General features: G+C 41.9%; 1 protein-coding gene and 1 pseudogene across 24 annotated transcripts in view; one reads left to right on the top strand and one right to left on the bottom strand.

Annotated features, from left to right (window-relative positions):
- CSNK1G3 (casein kinase 1 gamma 3) overlaps positions 1 to 22,596 on the top strand; it is a 137,265-nt gene that overhangs the window by 76,336 nt on the left and 38,333 nt on the right. For 12 of the 24 annotated variants that reach the window (XM_051843350.3, XM_070076050.2, XM_089334887.1 and 9 more), the window contains 3 exons: positions 18,118 to 18,203; positions 18,317 to 18,401; positions 19,058 to 19,206. In XM_051843350.3, the coding sequence (XP_051699310.1) occupies positions 18,118 to 18,203; positions 18,317 to 18,401; positions 19,058 to 19,206 (320 nt within the window). The remainder of the gene's footprint in view (positions 1 to 18,117; positions 18,204 to 18,316; positions 18,402 to 19,057; positions 19,207 to 22,596) is intronic. The other 12 variants (XM_070076049.2, XM_070076051.2, XM_089334888.1 and 9 more) reach the window with 1 other exon arrangement.
- Positions 12,550 to 16,500, bottom strand: LOC138850016 (nascent polypeptide-associated complex subunit alpha pseudogene; annotated as a pseudogene).

Consider the following 22,596-nt stretch of genomic DNA (forward strand, 5'->3'; position numbering starts at 1 on the left):
GCAGTAGGTTAAAGCCCTGGCCTGAAGCTCTGGCATCCCATATGGGCGCTGATTCTAGTCTCGGCCTCTCCTCTTCTGATCCAGCTCTCTGCTGTGGCCTGGGAAAGCAGAAGATGGCCCAAGTCCTTGGGCCCCTGCACCCATGCGGGAGACCCAGAGGAAGGTCCTGGCTCAGCTGTGGCTGTTGTGGCCATTTGGGAAGTGGACCAGCGGACAGAAGACCTCTCTCTCTGTCCCTGCCTCTCTCTGTAATTCCTCTATATTTCAAATTAATAAAAATAAAAATATTAAAAAAAAAAAAAGAGGAGCCAGGATGTGAACCAATGCCCACATGGGATGCTGGTAATGCAGGCAGTCACCATAATGCTGACCCAGCCCCCTCCTCCCCCAAACAGCTTTTTCACAGTTTAAAAGCATTACATTTTACAATTATATTTTAATAGCTTCAAAATGTTTTTTTTTTAAAGTGTGAAGAACGTAGTGATACTTTCTTTTACTTATTTATTTATTTGAAAGGTTGCAGGGGTGAGCAAGAGTGAGAGAGATACCTTCCACTCAGCTGGGTCAATCTTCAGATGCCTGCAGTAGCCAGAGTAGGGCCAAGTTGAAGCCAGCATCTGGGAGTCTAGGTCTCCCCTGTGAGTGGCAGGGACCCAAGTACTTGAGCCATCACCTGCTGCCTTCCAGGGTGCATATTAGCAGGAAACTGGAATGGGGGTGCAGCCAGGATTCTAACCCAGACACTCCATTATGGGATGCAGCCATCTTAACCACCAGGCCTCATGCCTACCCTGATGATTTCTTCATGTTTCAGGATAAAAATTTTCGTGTGATTTTTTTTTTATCTTGTGTAGTAATATTATCAAGATTAGTTGGAATATCCTAGGATGTGCATATTTTTCTAAGAGAAAACACTGTTTTTTTTTTTTTGTTTTTTTTTTTTTGTTTTTTTTTTTTTTTTTTTTTTGGACAGGCAGAGTGGACAGTGAGAGAGAGAGAGACAGAGAGAAAGGTCTTCCTTTTTCTGTTGGTTCACCCACCAGGTGCTTTTCCTGGTCTCCCATGCGGGTGCAGGACCCAAGGACTTGGGCCATCCTCCACTGCACTCCCGGGCCACAGCAGAGAGCTGGCCTGAAAGAGGGGCAACCGGGACAGAATCCGGCGCCCCGACCGGTACTAGAACCCAGTGTGCCGGCACCGCAAGGCGGAGGATTAGCCTATTGAGCCGTGGCACCGGCCCACTGTTTGTATTTTTAATAGTTTCTTCGAAGTTTTATTTTTGGGTTTCACCTCTGTTTGTTTTTTTTTTTTTTTTTTTTTTTTTTGATATTGTAGGCAGTACACTGTTGGCTGCCAGCACTTTCATTTTGATTTGCTTCTCCTAACCTGGTAACAAAATTTATTGGAATTATAGCTGTATTAAGAGAACTACATTTCGGCCGGCGCCGCGGCTCACTAGGCTAATCCTCCACCTTGAGGCGCCAGCACACCGGGTTCTAGTCCCGGTCAGGGTGCCGGATTCTGTCCCGGTTGCCCCTCTTCCAGGCCAGCTTTCTGCTGTGGCCTGGGAATGCAGTGGACGATGGCCCAAGTGCTTGGGCCCTGCACCCCACGGGAGACCAGGAAAAGCACCTGGCTCCTGCCATCGGATCAGCACGGTGCGCCGGCCGCGGCGGCCATTGGAGGGTGAACCAACGGCAAAAGGAAGACCTTTCTCTCTGTCTCTCTCTCTCACTGTCCACTCTGCCTGTCCAAAAAAAAAAAAAAAAAAAAAAAAAATTGAAAAAAAAAAAAAAAGAGAACTACATTTCAAAAAGGACCACTTTAGTAATGAACTGAGTGTATGTACTGGGTTCAGTCATTCAGAAAATTCCTTTTTCTTACTTTTGAAGATTTATTTATTTAATTTTTTGGGGGGCAGTGAGTGAGTAAGAGCACATCAGAGTGCTCCCATCTGTTGGTTCTCTCTGTATGCCCACAACAGCTGGGGCTGGACGGAGCCCTAAACTGGGAGTTGAGAATCAATCCAGGTTCCCCAAGTGGGTGGCAGAAACCCAGCTGTTTGAAGCAACATCTGGTTCCTTCCAAGGTCTGCATTAGCAGAAAACTGGGGTCAGGCACTGAAGACAGGCTTCTCAGACACTTTGACAGGGCAGGAAGGAGTCTCAACCAGTAGTTCCAAGATTTGTTTTGATGTTGGTAGATTAGCTGTCGGCATTTGTGAGCTGTTGTTGCATTTTGTCTTGAATATTGTAGTTTTTCTTTTCCCTTTCAAGTTTATGTTCTCATTAAAAAATTTCATTTTTATTATATAGTTTTTAAAAATGTGAACTCAGTGCATCTTGGTGAAAAATGTATTTTTGTTTCTGTGGGGCGCCAGGGAAACTTTTACTTGCTTGCAGTAGATGGACTTTATTTTTTGATTCTTAGTGCGGAACTTTCTTCCAGGAGAATATTTATTATTTGAGCTCTGTTGTCATATCTGTAGTCAGTTTAACTAAAATGTCCTTTGACGTCCGTAGTGAGGTTAGTTTTGCTAATATATGCAAATGTAGCAGAGAGTTGTTTACAGAAATAAGGCATTCATTTAATTTTTTTACAGATAAGATTTTTTTTTGACAGGCAGAGTGGACAGTGAGAGAGAGACAGAGAGAGAAAGGTCTTCCTTTGCCGTTGGTTCACCCTCCAATGGCCGCCGCTGCAGCCGGCGCACCGCGCTGATCCGATGGCAGGAGCCAGGAGCCAGGTGCTTTTCCTGGTCTCCCATGGGGTGCAGGGCCCAAGCACCTGGGCCATCCTCCACTGCACTCCCTGGCCACAGCAGAGAGCTGGCCTGGAAGAGGGGCAACCGGGACAGAATCCGGCGCCCTGACCGGGACTAGAACCCGGTGTGCCGGCGCCGCAAGGTGGAGGATCAGCCTATTGAGCCATGGCGCCGGCCTACAGATAAGATTTTAATGAATGAAAAAGTATTTTTCTGTTGTTGAAATTGAAGTAACAGTTCCCAAAGAAGTGTAAGAAGTGCTAGTCATGGAATGAAATGAGACAGGAAACATAATGTTAGGTTATGAGATTTGAAATTTCACATACAAAAACATTACAGAAGGTTTGCAGTAGGTATTTAACTTACTAATGGATTCTTTCTGAATTCCTACAGTGCGGTAAGTATAGGCAATGGGCTGAAACCGTGCTCTTATTAGGTGCATGGTTGTAGTAGGTGAGTCACTTAACCTGTCTGAACTTTGCTTTCCTTGTTGGGGGTTACTAATAACAATTTTCAGTGTAGTTGCAATTTCAGAACATGGCAAGTGTGAGGTGTAGAGAGGCATTAGGCTTCTAATATCTGATGATTGTTTTATGTTTGCATATACTCTTGAAGTGCAAACTTTTTAAAAAAAATATTTATTTTGCAAGTCAGAGTTAACAGAGAGAGGGAGAGAGAGGAAGAGAGAGAAAGAAAGAGAGGTCTTCCATCTGCTGCTTCTTCACTTCCCCAGGTGGCCCCAACTGCCAGGGCTGGGCCAGGCCAAAGGCAGGAGCCAGGAATTTCATCTGGGTCTCCCATGTGGGTACAGGCGCATTAGCAGGGAGCTGGATCAGAAGTGGAGCAGCCGGGACTCTTAATGAGCACCCATATGGGATGCTGCCATTGCAAGCAGTGGTTTAACTTTTTAGGCCACACCAGCCCCCTTCCTAGTTTTTTATTTTCATAGCAACAGTCTTTGTAATGATTCTTGTCTTTGAGAAAAGATCCCTTTTCAAATAGGCCTTTTTAGTTAAGTGCCTTAAAAAAATGTGAACAGGGTTTATTTAATAAGGGCCAGATTGCCTTTGGAGATTTTTTTTCATGTTACGGACCTGAGGGAATGTTCTTTAGTTACTGTGTTCCGGAGCCTTCCTGTGATTCATATTAATAAGTACATGGTGAAATTTATTTCCAGATATGCCTGTTAGTGAAAATAACACAAAGAATATATGAGAGTAAAGAGAATTTCAGAGTCAGTTTCAGTAGTAGATTTATTTTACTACCTTTTATTTATGGCTTGAATTTTGAGTGCTTTGCATGTTATGAGACTAATGCTGCCTCTAATTTAGAACCATGTGAATGAAATCACTATAAGGTAATTGGTTGTTGATGCTATTGTAGCTGAAGCCCCTTTTGGTTGGGATTCAGAGAGGAATTGCCTTTTTGTACTGAATTTTTCTCCTTTTGAAGAGTCTTATTACAGGGTCCTGTTGTACATTTAACTCTTTTAAACTTTGTGCTATAATATAGTGATCTTGCATATATAATGATCAACTTATTCCTGAGTATTTCTCATTTTTTGATGCTTTGTAAAGACATTGATTTTTAAATTTAATTTTCAGTTATTGCTATTATCAAAATTAAGTTGGTTTTGGCCGGCGCCACGGCTCACTAGGCTAATCCTCTGCCTTGCGGCGCCGGCACACCGGGTTCTAGTCCCGGTCGGGGCGCCGGATTCTGTCCCGGTTGCCCCTCTTCCAGGCCAGCTCTCTGCTGTGGCCAGGGAGTGCAGTGGAGGATGGCCCAGGTGCTTGGGCCCTGCACCCCATGGGAGACCAGGAGAAGCACCTGGCTCCTGGCTCCTGCCATTGGATCAGCGTGGTGCGCCGGCCGCAGCGCGGTGGCCATTGGAGGGTGAACCAATGGCAAAGGAAGACCTTTCTCTCTGTCTCTCTCTCTCACTGTCCACTCTGCCTGTCAAAAAAAAAAAAAAAAAAAAAAAAAAAAAAAAGGGTGAGAGTGGGTATGTTTATTTTGTTTCTGATCTTAAGGGTGTCTTTCACCATTTAAGAATTATGCTAGGGGCGGATAAAGCCACTGCTTGTGATGTTGGCCTACCATATGGGCATTTTTGCAACTCCTGCCTTCTCCACTTTGAATCCAGCTCTCTGCTAATGAGCCTGGGAAAGCAGCTGAGGATGCCGAGGCCCTGTTTCCCACATGGGAGACCAGGAGGACGCTCCTGGACCCTGTCCTGCCTTTGGTCCTGTGTAGCCCTGGATGTTGCATCCGTCTGGGGAGTGAACGAGCAGATGGAAGATCTCTCTCTCTCTGTAACGCTTTCAAATAAATAAATAAATTAGTAGATCTTAAACAGAATTCCACAGTTACGCTAGTTGTAAGTTTTTTTGTGGTTGTCCTTTATCAAAGCAAAGTTGTTTTCTTCTATTCCTGATTTGCTAAGATTTTTTTTTTTAATCACAAATGCTTGTTGGATTCTGTCAAGTGCTTTTTAAATATCTGAGATGATCGTATGATTTATATATTTTATTCTTTTAATGTGGTGAATTACCATATTAGTAATGTTTTTAATTTTATTTGAACGACAGAGTTACAGAGAGAGGTAGAGACAGAGAGAGAGGTCTTCCATCCTCTGGTTAACTCCCAAAATGGCTGTAGCAGCTGAAGCTGAGCTTATCCAAAGCCAGGAGCCAGGAGCTTCTTCTGGGTCTCCCTTGTGGGTACAGGGGCCTAAAGACTTGGGCCATCCTCTGCTCTCCCAGGTGCATTAGCAGGGAGCTGAATCTGAAGTGGAGCAGCCATGATGCGAACTAGTGCCCATGTGGAATGCCGGCGCTGCAGACCGGGGCTTTAACCCATTGTACCACAGTACTGGCCCCAGTACTGCTAGTTTTTGAAAGTTAAGCCAACTTTACATTCTAAAATGAATTTTACTTGGTTATGGTGTATTATCTTTTTCAAGAATTTTTATTTCTGTGTTTGTGAGGGATATTTCCTATAGTTTCCTTTACTTCTGATGTTATCTGTTTTTGGTGACAAGGTAATGCAGAATTGGGAACTCTGATTATTCATAAGAGTTTGTACAATTGGTCTTGTTCATCAACTGTTTAGCAGAACTTACCATTGATACCACCTGGTCCCTAGATTATATGTTGGAAGATCTTAAACCATACTTTACATTCCTTTAATTGATACAGAGCTATTTGTATTCTCTTCTTGCTGCAGTGTTGGTAATTAGAAGCTTTCACAGTATTTGTCCAGTTCAACCAGGTTATTGACTTTATTGGTATAATGTTGGTTCACAGTATTCTTTTTATCATTCTTTTAATGTCTATAGAATCTGCTCTGTTCTGGTATTGGTGACTTGTGTTTTTGCTTTTAGCCTAGTCAGTGAATTTATGATGTTACTGAACTTTTGAAGTAGCCTTCTTTTGTTTTCATTGTCTGTTGGTTGTCCATTTTTGTCATTGATTTCCTCCTTTACTTACTACTTATCTACTCCTTTCTTCTACTTATCCTGGGTGATATTGATATGAAGACATAAATAGGTCATTAAATTTGTGACACTTATCTTCTTTTAAACATACTCTGAAGATAGCAAGAAAGCACCCAACCCAAAAAGGAAGCTTTCGTCGTAGAGGGAGAAAGTGGTTGCAAAACTTACATCTAATAATGACTTGTATTCAGAATATACAAGAAACTCTTAGAACTTTATAATCAGGCAACCCAATTTAAAAATGGGTGAAATATTTGGACAGTTTACAAAAAGGTGAATGAACGATCAGTAGCAAATGAAATGAAGTTTAGTGATATGCATCACCAGCATGGCTACAATTTGAAAAACTGGCTATACAAAGTATCTGCCAAGCTCTGGAACAACAGCAACTCTCCTGCTCTGCTGGTGGTAGTAAGAAATGGTACCATCTTTTTGGGAAGCGGTTTAGAGCAGTCTCCCAGAGTTAAACCTACAGATCTATGGTGTATGATTCCATTCATATGAAGCATTATTAATTACACATGTAATCTGTAGTGACAGATGCACATAAGCAATTGAAGTATGAGATTGTGGGGAGACAGGAGGGTGCCAGGTACTGGATAAGGGAATCTTTTGAAAGTGTCAGATGTGCTTCCTGATTGTGGCGGAAGTTCTGCAGGTGTGTGTTATCAAAAACCTAGGGGCCGGGGCCGCGGCTCACTAAGCTAATCCTCCGCCTGCGGCGCATGCACCCCAGGTTCTAGTCCCGGTCGGGATGCCAGGTTCTGTCCCGGTTGCCCCTCTTCCAGACCAGCTCTCTGCTGTGGCCCGGGAGTGTAGTGGAGGATGGCCCAGGTGCTTGGGCCCTGCACCCGCATGGGAGACCAGGAGAAGCACCTGGCTCCTGGCTTCGGACCAGCATGGTGTGCCGGCTGCAGCGGCCATTGGAGGGTGGACCAACGGCAAAAGGAAGACCTTTCTCTCTGTCTTGCTCTCTCTCACTGTCCACTCTGCCTGTCAAAACAAAAACAAAAACCTAGGAAACAGTACTCTTACTGTGTGTGTTTTATTGCATATAAATTATACTCAAGTGAAAGCAGTTACTTTGTAAGTTTGTCAGACATGACTGTACTTGAGAATCATCTGCTAACAGTTATAAAAAGCTCTCTGTCCCTCCCCAGAACCTGAAGGGTCTAACGGGTGATTCTCGTTCTCATCTCAAGTTCAGAAATATTTTTCTCTTTGCATGGTTTTTAATTTTTAAGATGCTCAGAACCCAGTGAAGTGAAATTTCATTTGAAAGACATCACTAGTTCACTGAAGCAGTTCACATCCACACTTCCAGAAGTGGATTGAAAATGAACTGTCAATTTCTGCTTTTTCTAGAAGATATTTATTGATTTCAAAGGCAGAATGTCAGGAAGAGGGAGAGAGAGAAAATCTTCTATTCACAAATGGTTGCGACAGCCAGAACTGGGCCAGGCGAAGCTAGGAGCCTGGAACTCCATTCAGGTTTCCAGTATGGGTGGCAGGGGTATAAGCACCTGGGTCAGCCTCCGCTGCCGTCACAGGTGCACCAGCCAGCAGGAATTTGCCATCTGCTGGTTCATTCCCCAAATGCCTGCAATGGCCGGGCTTCAGCCAGGAAAATCCAGGAGCCATGAGTTTCATTCATGTTTCCCACATGTGTGGCAGGGGGCCAAGCAGTTGGACCATCTTCACTGCTTTGCAGGCCGTTAGCAGGGAGCTGGTGTGGAGGTGGAGCAGCTGGGACACAAACCAGTACCTACATGGGATGCTGTAGTTACAGGTGGCAGCTTTACCTGATCATGACATAATGCTGGCCCCTATGAAAGCATTATTATACTCTTACTGTTAGCTACTGTTTTTGTATTATTTCAAAACATGTAGAAATCTTCAGTATTTAATAAGCAAAAATTGAAATATTGCTCAGGCAACAAATATTTATGAGCATTTTCCTGAGCCGTGGTTTGTGATTACTGCTTAGTTATGTGCTGTTATACAACATTTGGTTGCTAAAACGACAAAAATAACTTTCAAAATGATAGTTTTTTTTTCTAGTAGCATTTTTTTGTTAATAGTGGAGGGGGTGTTGGGATTTGTGTTAAGCACAAATGTTTCTTTTAAAATTTTTTGTTTTAATTTTAATTAATTTTTAACAGATTCAATACGATTTGTAAATCCTCCCTCCTTTCCTCCTGCCCTTCCTCCCTCTCTCATATCCTCCTTCCTTCTACCTGTCTTTTTTTGTTTTGTTTTTGTGGTAACATGTTGTAAGTTTACATTACAATAAAAAATTTAACAAATAGAAAGTAAAAGACTGTTGTTTAGTGGGAATATAGACAATGGCTGTAAACCGTAATTGAATGTATAAATGACCATTTTGCCCAAATATAGTTTTTTTTGGTCAATTAGTCATTCATAATTTTTTTCAGTGAAATACAACCAATGACAGTGTAGCTTGTAAATATTTCCTGTATGGTTATAAGATAATAATTAAGTTCATTTAGACTTGAAGCTATTTCCTCTCAAGAATTTATTCACAGGAGTAATTTAATGCAGATTGCAGTGTAAATAATTATACGTTACATCTTTTTTGTACTCTAATAGTTACCACAGATTAGGGAAAACATGTGATATTTGTCTTTTTGGGACAGGATTATTTCACTAAGAATAATCGTTTCCAGTTACATCCATTTTGTTGTGAAAGACAGGGTTTCATTCTTTTTATGTCTGAGTAGTATTCTGTGGCTGAGTAGTATTCCGTAGTGTATGTGCACCACATTTCCTCAGTCCAGTCATTGGTCGATGGGCATCTGGGTTGATTCCATCTCTTAGGTATTGGGAACTGATCTGCAGTAAACACTGGGGATACAGGTAACTCTTTCATGTGCTGGTTTCATTCATCTCCCTAATGGCTAACTTCTTGCATTCCCACTAATTGTGGATTAGAGAACCTCTTGCTCCAGTCCTCACCAGCGAGTATTGTTCTTTGCTTTCTGTTTGAGAGCCATTCTGACTGGGGTGAGGGGAAACCTCATTCTGATTTTGATTTGCATTTTCCTGATGTGCAGTGATCCTGACCATTTTTTCATGTGTCTGTTGGCCATTTGAATTTTCTCTTTTGAAAAATACCTGTTCAAATGGGCCGGCGCCATGGCTCACTTGGTTAGTCCTCTGCCTGCGGAGCCAGCACCCCATATGGACACCGGTTCTAGTCCCGGTTGCTCTTCTTCCAGTCCAGCCAGCTCTCTGCTATGGACCGGGAAGGCAGTGGAGGTTGGCCCAAGTGCTTGGGTGCCTGCACCCGCACAGGAGACCAGGAGGAAGCACCTGGCTCCTGGCTTTGGATCCGTGTAGCTCCGGCTGTAGCAGCCATTTGGGGAGTGAACCAACGGAAGGAAGACCTTTCTCTTTCTCTCTCTCTCTCACTGTTTAACTCTGTCAAATAAATAAATAAATAATACCTGTTCAAATCCTTTGCTGATTTCTTAACTATGTTATTTGTTTTGTTGTTGTTGAGTTTCTTGAACTCTTCATAGATTCTGGATATTAATCCTTTATCAGTTACATAGTTTGGAAATATTCTCTCCCATTCTGTTGGTGGCCTCTTCTCTTTGTTAAGTGTTTTCCTTTGCAGTGCAGAAGCTTCTCAGCTTGATGTAATCCTGTTTGTCTATTTTTGCTTTGCCTGCCTGTGCTCCTGGGGTCTTTTCCAAGAAGTCTTTGCCTATGCCGATGTGTTGCAGAGGTTCCCCAGTGTTCTCCTCTAGTATTTTGATGGTGTCAGGTCATAGATTTAGATCCTTGATCCGTTTTGAGTTGATGTTTGTGTAAGTTGTAGGTAAGGATCTTGTTTCATACTTTTGTACGTGGAGATCAGTTTTCTCAGCACCATTTGTTAAAGATAGTGTACTTGTTCTAGGCATTGATTTTATGTCATTTGTAAAAGATTAATTGGTTGTAGATGCATGGAATGATTTCTGGAGATTGTATTCTGTTCCATTGTTCTGCATGTCTATTTCTGTGCCAGTAACAGGCTATTTTGATCATAACTGCCCTATATACGTCTTGAAATCTGGTATTTTGATGCCTCCAGCTTTGTTTTTGTTAAGATTGCTTTAGCTATTCGGGGTCTCTTGTGTTTGCATATGAATTTTAGCATTGTTTTTTTCTAGATCTGAGAAGAATATCCTTGATATTTTGATTGGGATCTCATTGAATCTGTAAACTGCATTCAGTAGTATATACATTTTGATGTTAGTCATCCTTCCATTCCATGAACATCGAAGATATTTTTTCTCTTTCTTCAGTGTTTTGTGATTGTGAGGCTCTTTGATTTATTCCGAGGTATTTAAAATTTTTGTAGCTATTGTGAATGGGACTGATCTTACAAGTTCTTTCTGAACCATGGCATTGTCTGTGTATACAAGGCTATTTATCTTTGTTTTGATTTTATATCTTAAATGTCACCAAACTCTCTTCTAAGTTTCAGTGGTCTCTTACTGGAGTCTTTTGGTTCCCCTGTATAAGGAATCATGTCATCTGCAAATAGGGATAATTTGACTTCCTTCTTTCCAGTTTGTATCCCTTTGATTTCTTTTTCTTACTTCATGGCCCTGTCTAAAACTTCCAGGACTATAATGAATAGCAGTAGTGAAAGTAGGCATCCTTGTCTGGCTCAGAATGTTAGTTGAGCTGCTTCCAACTTTTCTCTGTTCAATATGATGCTAGCTGTGGGTTTGTCATAAATTGTCTTGAATGTGTTGAAGAATGTTCCTTCTTTTTTTTTTAAAAAATTTTTTTTGACAGGCAGAGTGGACAGTGAGAGAGAAAGAGACAGAGAGAAAGGTCTTCCTTTGCCGTTGGTTCACCCTCCAATGGCTGCCGCGGCTGGCATGCTGCGGCCGGCGCACCGCGCTGATCCGATGGCAGGAGCCAGGTACTTCTCCTGGTCTTCCATGGGGTGAGGGCCCAAGGACTTGGGCCATCCTCCACTGCACTCCTGGGCCACAGCAGAGAGCTGGTCTGGAAGAGGGGCAACCGGGACAGAACCTGGTGCCCCGACTGGGACTAGAACCCAGTGTGCCGGCGCCACAAGGCGGAGGATTAGCCTAGTGAGCCGTGGCGCCAGCTAGAATGTTCCTTCTGTACTCAGTTTGCTTAAGGTTTCATAATGAAAGAATGTTATATTTTTTCAAATGTTTTCTCTATAACTATTGAGGTAGTCATATGATTTTTATTCAATTTGTTAATGTTATATATCAGATTTGTTGATTTGTGTATGTTAAACCACCCTTGCACATGAGGGATAAGTCCCACTTGTCCAGGTGATGTTTCTGATGTGTTGTTAGATTTGATTAACTTGTATTTTGTTGAGGATTTTTGCATCTATGTTCAACAGTGTTATTGGTCTATAGTCCCTTTCTTTGTTGTATCTTTTTCTAGTTTAGGAATTAAGGTGATGCTGGCTTCATAGAAGGAATTTGGGAGGATTCTTTCCCTTTGAGTTCTTTTTTATAGTTTGAGAAGTGAAATTAGTTCTTCTTTAAAGGTTTGACAGAAGAGCAGCTGGTGCTGTGACGTAGAGGGTAAAGCTGCCGCCTGCAGTGCCAGCATCCCCTGTGGATGCCTGTTTGAGTCCCAGTTGCTCCACGTCCGATCCAGCTCTCTGCTATGGCCTGGGAGAGCAGTGGAAGATGGCCCAAGTCTTTGGGCCCCTGCACCTGTGTGGGAGACTTGGCGGAAGCTCCTGGCCCCTGGTTTGAATCAGTGCAGCTCTGGCCATTGCAGCCAATTGGGGAGTGAACCAGTGGATGGAAGACCTCTGTCTCTCTCTCTCTCTCTCTCTCTCTGGCTCTCCTCTCTTCATGTAACTCTTTCAAATAAATAAAATACATAAATATTTTAGAGAAAAAAAGGTTTGGTAGAATTAAACAGTGAAGCCATTTGTCCAGGCTTTTCTTTGTTGGGAAGGTCTTTTTTGCTAATTCCGTCTCTTGGTCATTGATCTGTTTAGATTTTCAGTGTCTTCATGTCCCAGTTAAAGTAGACTGTGTGTGTCTGTAAGCCTATTAATTTCTTCCAGATTCTCCAATTTGTTGGCATCTCCTTTTTCATCTCTGATTTTATTGATGTGAGTGTTCTTTCCACCTCCATTTTTTTTTTGTTAGGCCAATGATATATCAATTTTCTTTCTTTCTACTAATTTTGAGTTTGGTTTGTTCTTTTTCTAGGTCCTTGAGATATTGATAAATAATTTATTTTATATCTTTCCAGTTTCTTTCATTTTTTACATCCAACAATACATAACTTTATTAATGTTAGAAACATTTACTCTTTTGAAATATCAAAAAGGGTCCTTGTTTCTCAGATGGTTACATTATTAATTCCATAATAGCATTTATAGTATCATTACTGTTGTTCTTTAGGGTCAGACTGCCTTTGCTCTTGACACACTTGCCTGTGACATGATCAATTCTGTATCCTTAACTTGTACACCTGTTTCATCGACCACTTCCTCCTCACTCTCCTCCTGTACCGTTGTAGTCCGTGTCTTTTCCTGAGACAGCTTCACACTGAGCTTTGTATTTCTCAGCCACTGCTAGCTGTGTTTGGTGAGATCAGTCCTGAATCTTGGCTTCCCCCAAAACTATACAGGTATCTGAGGCTGGGTACTTACCTAGACATTTGGTTTTGCAGTAACAAAGAGGATATTCTTAGATTTCTGGATAGTGACTCTAGTAACCCCTGTATCCTGTTGAAGACCAGTTTGGACATGGCCTTTCATGCCTTCTTTTCACTCCGACTCTGTTTTGATTTACTGACTGGTTGTTCATCAAGTTTAGCTGCTTTGCCCAGCTGAGCCTGTGTTGTGGTTACCTGCATGGAATCTTGTTCTTCAGGCTGAGCCACTGACTTGTCAGTCAGATTCTGTTCCAGACCCTGGCTAAGCCTGGGGCCAGTGCCACTCTTGCTTTGTAGAAGGCGTGGCTTCTGTGGGTTCGTGGCTTCTGTGGTTTTACCATGCATTGTGCGGGGAACGTGGAAACCAGATGAGGACAGAAAGAGAATGAATGAGAACATGGCCTTTGCATTTTCTTGATTGCTACAAATTTCCCTGTTAACATTACTTTTTCCTGTATCCCATAAATTTTGACATTTGTATTGTCATATTCATTCATTTCCAGGAATTTTTTTATTTCTTTTTTTTTTATTTTTTATTTTTGACAGGCAGAGTGGACAGTGAGAGAGAGAGACAGAGAGAAAGGTCTTCCTTCCGTTGGTTCACCCTCCAATGGCCGCTGTGGCTGGCGCGCCACGCTGATCCAAAGCCAGAAGCCAGGTGCTCTCCCTGGTCTCCCATGCGGGTGCGGGGCCCAAGAACTTGGGCCATCCTCCACTGCCTTCCCGGGCCACAGCAGAGAGCTGCACTGGAAGAGGGGCAACCGGGACAGAATCCGGCACCCTGACCGGGACTAGAACCCAGTGTGCTGGCGCTGCAGGCAGAGGATTAGCCTATTGAGCCGCAGTGCCGGCCTTGATTTCTTTTATGACTCACTGTTCTTTCAGGAGCCTGTTGTTCATTCTCTGTGTGTTTGCATATTTTCTAGAGATTCTTGAGTTGTTAATTTCCAGCTTAATTGCATTGTGGTCACAAAAGATAAATGGTATTATTTCAATTTTTTTTTTTTTAATTTGCTGAGACTAGCTGAAGGCCTGGCATATGGTGTATCCCAGAGGAAGTTCTATGCACTGATGAAAAGAACGTGTATTCTTCAATTGTGGGATGAAATGTTTGGTAGATATGAGTTAGGTCCATTAGGTCTGTAGTGTAGATTAGCTCTGTTGTTTCTTTTTTGATTTTATATCTAGTTGATCTGTTCATTGATGAAAGTGAGGCATTGAAATCCCCCATTACTATTGTATTTGAGTCTGTGTCTACCTTTAGATTGATTAACATTTGCTTGAAATAGCCAGGTGCCCTGGCATTGGGTGAATGTACATTTATTGTAGTTATATCTTCCATTTGAATTGATTGCTTAACCATTACGTAGCACCCTTTGTCTCTCTTAATAATTTTTGTGTTCAAGTCTATTTTGTCTGATATTAGGATGGCTACAGCTGATCATTGTTGCTTTCCATTAGCATAGAATATCTTTTTCCATCCTTTCACTTTCAGTGTGTGTGTATCTTTGCTGGTGAGATGTATTTCTTGTAGGCAGCAAATAGATGGGTCTTGTTTTTTAACCCATTCAACCAGGCTGTGCCTTTAATTGGAGAATTTAGGCAATTTTTTTTTTCTTGACAGGCAGAGTGGATAGTGAGAGAGAGAGACAGAAAGATCCTCCTTTTGCCGTTGGTTCATCCTCCAATGGCCGCCATGGCTGGCGCGCTGCGGCCAGCATACCACGCCCATCCAAAGGCAGGAACCAGGTGCTTCTCCTGGTCTCCCATGGGGTGCAGGGCCCAAGGACTTGGGCCATCCTCCACTGCACTCCCGGGCCACAGCAGAGAGCTGGCCTGGAAGAGGGGAAACCGGGACAGAATCCGGCGCCCCGACCGGGACTAGAACCTGGTGTGCCGGCACCGCTAGGTGGAGGATTAGCCTATTGAGCTGTGGCGCCAGCGAATTTAGGCAATTTACATTCAAGGTTCCTATTGATAAGTATTGATGTAGCCCTGCCATTTTCCCGTAAATATTTCTATTGATTGATTGCTTTGGGTTTCCTTTGTGCTTTTACTAGGAGATTTTCTGCCTTTTTTTTTTTTTTAAATAATGATGACTGTCTGTGTGTTTCTGTGTGTAGCACATCCTTAAGCACCATTTGTAAGACTGGACCAGTGATAGCAAATTCTTTCAATTTCTGTTTTTTATGGGAGTTCTTTATTTTATCTTCATTGATAAATGAGAGGTGTTGCAAGGTAGAGTATACTGGGTTGACAATTTTTTTCTTTTAAGACTTGGACTATGTCTCTCCATTGTCTCCTAACCTGTAGGGTTTTTGATGAAAAGTCACCTCTGAGTCTAATTGGAGATCCTCTGAAGGTAATCTGTCTGTTCTCTCATGAACGTTGTAGAATCTTTTCTTTATATTTAGCTGTTGAAAGTTTAACTACAATGTGTCGTGGTGAAGATCTTTTCTGATCATGTCTATTAGGAGTTCTGTGTTCTTCCTACACTTGGCTGTCTTTTTGTTTCTCCAAATTAGTGAAATTTTCTGTTATTATTTACTGAATAGGCCTTCTAATTCATTCTCTGTTTCCATGCCTTCAGGAACTCCCCAAGACCTGTGTATTAGTTATTTGACCGTATCCCATAAATTGCCAACACTGTTTTTACACTGATCTTAGCAGAAAGGCCCAGAGCAATGCCTACACTCTTTTTAATTTGTCTCATTTCTTCTGTGTTTTGGTGTGACTGACATGTTTCCAAAGGTTTGTCTTCTAGCTCAGATATTATCTTTTCTGCCCCACCAAGTTAAGGCTTTCCACTGTATTTTTTTATTTGACATATTGAATTCCTCATTTCTAATATTTCAGTTTGATTTCTCTTCACAGTCTCAATCTCATGGGAAAATTTTTCCTCCATGTCATGTATAGATTTCTTTAACTCATGAATTTGCTTCTCATTGCTTCTGCGTAATCCTATGATCATTTTTTTGAATTTGTTCTCAGGCATTTCATCTGTCTCTTTGTCTGCATATTCTCATATTGAAGGGTTGTTGTGTTCTTTTGCAGGGGTCATGTTGTTTCCTTGTTCTTGTTTCTCCTATTTCTGTTTATTTTTAAGTATTTGTAGAAGCACTTGTTGATTTTCTCTACTGTTGGGTTTTATCTTTGCCCTATGCTTCTGTGGCTTAGTGGAGTATTGCTCTTTCACTGGATACCCAGAGGCGTGTTGTGAGTGTGTCCAGGAAACGGGTCAGTGCTCAGAGTTGGGGCGAGAATCCAAGGGTATGATAGGTCTGCTCTGTTGTCAGCAGAGGGAGGGTATCATCACATCTGTTGGCGTAATAATAGCCTCATCTCCTCTCTTCCAAGGTGATCAATACCTGGGGTTAGCCCACAGTGGCTACAGCCCTCATCCACCCTGAAGCATGAATCAAATAAGGAATCTGTACAGTCCTCAGTGTGAGCACAGATACCTCTGCATTTAGCCACGCCAGACAATCAGGGAGCTCTGAGCCTCTGACACCAGACACAGGGATTGCTCAGAGACTCAGGTATACGCCATACTGTATTGCACAGTTGCACAGTTCCCACAGTCACAGGGTACAGAGGACCCCCTCCCCACTCTACCAGCTTGCCCTGTCCCAGAGAGCCAGATGCCTGTGGGTGCTCCACTTTGGCAGTTGGAGCCCCAGACCATGAAATACGTTGAGAGGTTAGGGGCACCTCACAACCCGAAGTTGGTACCCAGCCCTCTGTCAACTCTTCCAGCCCATTCAAAGGCAGTGGGAAATGCAAAATCCCTTGGTCGTTCATGTGAGACCTGCTACAGCCTCTACTTGTGTCAAGAATGCACCTCCCCTTTGGTTGCTGGGTGCCATTGTTGGGGGGTGGGGAGAAGGAAATGTGCTTTTTCTTTGCTGGAGCAGGTTCTGGGCCGAACTGAAGGACAGTGTGTTCCTCAAGGCTCTCCCATATGCAGTATCAGCAGTGGCGCTGGCTGCTGCAGCCTGCATCGCCTCACTCTCAGAACCTGGCGTCTTCTCCAGTCTGCAGCTGTGGGAGTTGTGGATAGTGTCCCTGCTCGGTGTTGTGCATCTGCACTTCCCACACTGCTCCACGACGTTCCCTGCTTTCTCTAGAATTTCCATGGCAAACTCCTCTCCAGCTCTCCCCTGGGAATGCACTTCCTGTGTGTGTTTTTTCTTTCCTCTGCTGTCCTCTGGTCAGAATCAGCACGTCTTTTCCCTATTCAGTCACCTTGGAATCTCTGAGATTGTTAAGGCAAGGTGATGTGCTGCAAGTGTTTCTTAAAATGCATTTCAGACTACCGTTTGGATTTAGTGTTAATGGAGACTGTGTGGGATGGAAGTTTGTGCTCATATACATTTAGAAAATACAGTGTTAAATAAAGTTAGATATCTTGAATTCTAGTGCATCTCAGAAGCTCTTACTAATGCTAAGTTCTAAATCTTCAACATGGAGAAATAGTACACAGTGACTGTGTTTGGCTGTAGAGCCCTTGTCCCTTCAGCCCGTATTTCCATTAATAAGTATCTAAGCTGGTGCTGTGGCATAGCAGGTAAAGCCACCACCTGCAGTGCCAGCGTCCCATGTGGGCACTGGTTCAAGACCTGGCTGCTCCACTTTGGATCCAGCTCTTTGCTATGGCCAGGGAAAGCAGTAGAAGATGGCCCAAGGCCTTGGACTCCTGCACCCGCGTGGGAGACCCGGAAGAAGCTCCTGGCTCCTGGCTTCAGATATGCACAGCTCCAGCCGTTGCAGCCAATTGGGGAGTGAACCATCAGATGGAAGACCTCTCTCTCTCTCTCTCTCTCTTTCTCTCTCGCTCTCTGCCTCTCCTTCTCTGTGTAACTCTTTCAAATAAATAAATCTTTTTTAAAAAATAGGTATCTAAGCAGATATATAAATTTTTAATAATATCTAAAAATTCATAATGGTGTGTTTGAAACATGCACAGTAATTTTAATATAAAAACTAATGTAATAAGTGAATGTAATATAGTTTGGACACAATTGCATCACTTATAGGCACTAAACCTGTAATATATATTTACATATGAAACTTTTGTAAATTTATATGCAATGAAAGAATCAATTCTCCATTCTTATATCCTTAACTCCTAGAGAAAAGTCAAGTTTCCGTTTCTCTTGCATTTCAGAACAAAGTAGAAGAGACGATTTAGAAGCTTTAGGCCATATGTTCATGTATTTTCTGAGAGGCAGTCTTCCGTGGCAAGGCTTAAAGGTAACTTTTTGTGTTCTTTTTAAATGAATTTCAGAAAATGCTCATATATATTAAGGTCCTTTCCTCCAACTAAACAGTTCTCAGATGACCTCATTCACAATTTTCTGTTTCAGGCTGACACATTAAAAGAGAGGTATCAGAAAATTGGAGATACGAAGCGAGCCACCCCGATAGAAGCACTGTGTGACAACTTCCCAGGTAAAGGCTCCTGCCCACTGACATGCACTTCTGAGCAGAAAACCAGAGTCGCTCATTTTCATTGTTTAGATTCGTAAATGCTTCTTATCATACTTTAAAAAAATAAGTTTAAATCATGATTTAAAATACATCAGAATTTGGTGCATAGACCACAGAGATGTTTTATATGTTTGCTTTGTAAGATGTTACTAACGTAGGCATTATTAACATAGGCAAATTGCATGTTTTAATAATGTTGGCCAGTCCCCATCTGAAGTAATATTGTATTCAGTAACTTGCTTTGAATAGCTTAAAATATTTGCTATAGAATACCAACTATGAAGTTTTGCTGTACAGTGTTCTGTGATTAAGTCATATATCACTAAACTGTTGATTGAATCTCTGACACAATTATCCAAGGTTTCTCTTGAAAATATTATAAAGACTTTCTAAACTTGAAACAAAAAGTAGAGGTTGTTACACTAAACCCATTAGTCTTCTTTTGTCTCTGTTTCCTTTCCCCCTTTTTATTTTGTTATAAATAGAAAATTTTAAATTTGATAGAATTTTGTTACTTCTTCATGATTTTCTAGTCCATTGTACTTTCAGCAATTGAAATAATTTTATTACTGGGTGCTATAGAAAAATATGCAGAATAATTTTGATATTCTTTCTAGAAGAAATGGCAACATATCTTCGTTATGTAAGAAGGCTAGACTTCTTTGAAAAGCCAGACTATGACTACTTAAGAAAGCTTTTTACTGATTTGTTCGATCGAAAAGGATACATGTTTGATTATGAATATGACTGGATTGGTAAACAGTTGGTGAGTAGTTCATGCTATATAACTGATTATTTTTTAAAAGATTTATTTTATTTATTTGAAAGATTTACAGAGAGAGGTAGAGACAGAGAGAGAGTGAGATCTTCCATTTTCTGGGTCACTCCCCAAATAGCTCAGCCAGAGCTGAGCTGATCCAAAGCCAGGAGGCAGGAGCTTGGGCCATCTTCCACTGCTTTTCCAAGCCATTATCAGGGAGCTGGATTAGAAGTGGAATAGCCAGGTCTCGAATTAGCATGCATTTGGGATGCTGGTTTTGCAGGCTGGGTCTTTAACCCACTGTGCCATAGCACTGGCCCCCATAATTGATTATTTATAGTGTTTATCTTCCTTTCCACAGTGCATATCCTTCAACTGTATACAGTTGAGAACAAATAATTCTTTACAAGAATTTATTTCCTTTTTTAGGATGTTTCTTAAGCTGGTAACCTACTGTTATTTGAATTGTGTAACAGTCCTACATTTGGACTGTTTGCTTTTTAGAACTTTTTATCCAGATTTAATATCAGATGTACTCTTTGTGGATAGTATTCTCATTATCACTTCAATATTTTGATGAAATTTAAATTATATCCATTTAATTAGTTTATTTGAGTGACAGAGATTGTCCGGAGGAGGGGATTAAGATGGCAGAGTAGGGAAGGAACTTACTGCCCCTGTCTAGGAGAAGAGAGTTTAAAAAAAGTGGAAAAGTGCAGTCTCAGGAAGAGTTACAGAGAAAACAGCAGAGGAAACTCTATGCAAATTAGAAGGACACAGTGGACCTACATGGAGGGGGAGGACACACACAACTCAGGACTTCAGCTGCTTAGAGCCTTCGCCACATTGGAGAGTGAGGTGGGACCAGACTGTAGCAGCCTAAGCTGCTGGTGAAAGAGCTGCAGGAAGAGCCTAGAGGGAGCCCAGGTGGAGCTGCGTGGGGTATAGTGTACCTGGAAAACTAGAGGAGAAAAATCGAAGGGGAGGGGCTACTTTTCTCTCTCCTGGTCACCCTGCAGTTGCATCCTGCAACAAGCTGACAGAGAGCAGGTGCCATGTTGGACATATGTAACAGCTGCGCCAGCTTTTATCTGCACCTCACAACCCACCAAGTGGAGACTCCTGAGTCTGGTGGGGAGGAAAGACAGGGGGCTCCAGTGCAGGGACTGTGAAAACACTGAGGCTGCGTGGCAGGACTGAGGGTGTGGCTGGGACTTTGGGCTTTCAGTGTGGGAGGCTGCACACATTCGGGGCTCCCGGTTTACCTGGTGAGAGACATTGCTGGGGATCTGAGCTTACACTGAGGACTGCACAGATGCTTTGTGTGGTCCTGTTGGCAGAGCGGATGAATAATAGACTCAGTGGGGCTAGCACCCAGGCACTGGTCTCCTTTGTGGAGAGGAGCTCAGCTGAGCGTACACCAACAGACAATAAAAACCTCCCCTCTGATAAAAAAAAAAAAAAAAAAAAAAAAAAAAAAAAAGATAACTAGAGATTTATCACATCAAACCTGGGTATGTCACCTCAGACTTGCCCTTCACCCTGGGGCACTGAGTAGAGCTCCTTGGCCACACCTACTACAGCCTCTAAGGTATTCCCTGACAGCAGACACTCCACTAATCCACACAGACATTTTCCAAAGATAAAAGGCACCACAAGCGATAAAGCAAAGAAACCAACGAGTATTTCCCCAAATGCCAAGTAACAAATGCACCGACTTAAGAAACAAGAATAAGAAAGACAACATGATGCCCCCAAAAGAACACAACACTTCAATACTAGATTGTGAAGATGGTGAAATTGAAGAAATGCCAGAAATGGAATTCACAGAATTGATCATAGGATTACTTAGAAGTAATCAGAAGCAAATACACGAACTAATCAAATCCATACATGACATGAAGGAAAATTTCTCCCACAAGGTTGAGATCCTAAAGAGAAATCAGAATGAAATCTTGGAAATGAAAAATTCAATAGAACAATTTAAAAAATGAGTGGAAAGTCTTGACAACTGAATTGGTGAAGTAGAAAAAAGAATATCCGACTTAGAAGACAAAGCACAGGAAATTATGCAGTCAGACCAAACAGAAGAAGAAATTAGAAAACTTAAAAAACACTGTTGCTAATGTGCATGATACTATCAAAAGACCCAGCATATGGGTTCTAAGATTTCCTGAAGGTGTGGAAAGAGAGAAAGGGTTAGAAGGCCTTTTTAGTGAAATAATAACTGAAAATTTCCCTGATTTGGAGAGAGGGACATCCAAGTACTGGAAGCACATAGAACTCCTAATAGACATGAGCAGAAAAGATTTTCACCATGACACATTGTAATCAAACTTTCCACAGTAAAACATAAAGAAAAGATTCAAAAATGTGCACGAGAGAAGTGCCGCATTACTTTCAGAGCATCTCCGGTGAGACTCACAGTGGACTTATTAGAAACTCTACAGGCAAGGAGAGAATGGTGAGATATATTCCAAATCTTGAGAGGAAAAAAACTGTAAACCCCAAACACTATACCCTGCAAAGCTCTCATTTATGAACGAAGGTGAAATAAAGACCTTTCATGACAAGTAGAAAGTGAAAGAATTTGTCACTACACACCTAGTCTTGCTGAAGATACTTAAGGATGCTGCACACAGAAATACAGAAACATGGTCATTACTATTAAAGAAGGTAAAGGAAGGAAATCTCCCAGGAAAAGTACAAAGGAAATCCAAAGTAAAAAATAGGAATATTTATGGAAAAATGGCAGGGCAAAATTGTTAGTTATCAGTAGTCACATTGAATGTAAATGGACCCAGCTCTCAAGTTAAAAGACACAGACTGAATGGATTAAAAAACCCATCTATTCTCTGCCTACAAGAAACACACCTCACCAGCAAAGAAGCACACAGACTCAAAGTGAAAGGATGAAGAAAGATATTCCATGCCAACAGGAACCAGAAAAGAGCTGGTGTATCATCCTAGTATCAGACAAAACAGACTTTCATACAAAGCTGTTAAAAAGAGACCAAGAAGGGCACTGTGTAATGATTAAGGGATCAGTTCAACAGGAATATGTGACTATTATAAATATATATACACCCAATTATAGGGCACCAGGCTATTTAAAAGAAATGTTAAGAAATAAAAGGAGACAGACTCAAATACAGTAGTATTGGGGGATTTCACTACCCCATGTTCAGCCATGTACAGATCAGCTAGACAGAAAATCAGCAAGGAAACAGCAGATTTAAATGACACTATAGGCCAAATGGAACTAGCAGATATCTACAGCACTTTTCATCCTATATTTGCAAAATACACATTCTTCTCACCGGTGCATGGGATTTTCTGTAGGATAGACCACATGCTATCCCATAAAGCAAGCCTCAGCATATTCAAAAAATTGCA

The sequence above is a fragment of the Oryctolagus cuniculus genome, chromosome 6, assembly GCF_051225735.1.
Source record: "Oryctolagus cuniculus isolate XC-2025 breed Fujian yellow rabbit chromosome 6, ASM5122573v1, whole genome shotgun sequence".
NCBI lineage: Eukaryota > Metazoa > Chordata > Mammalia > Lagomorpha > Leporidae > Oryctolagus > Oryctolagus cuniculus.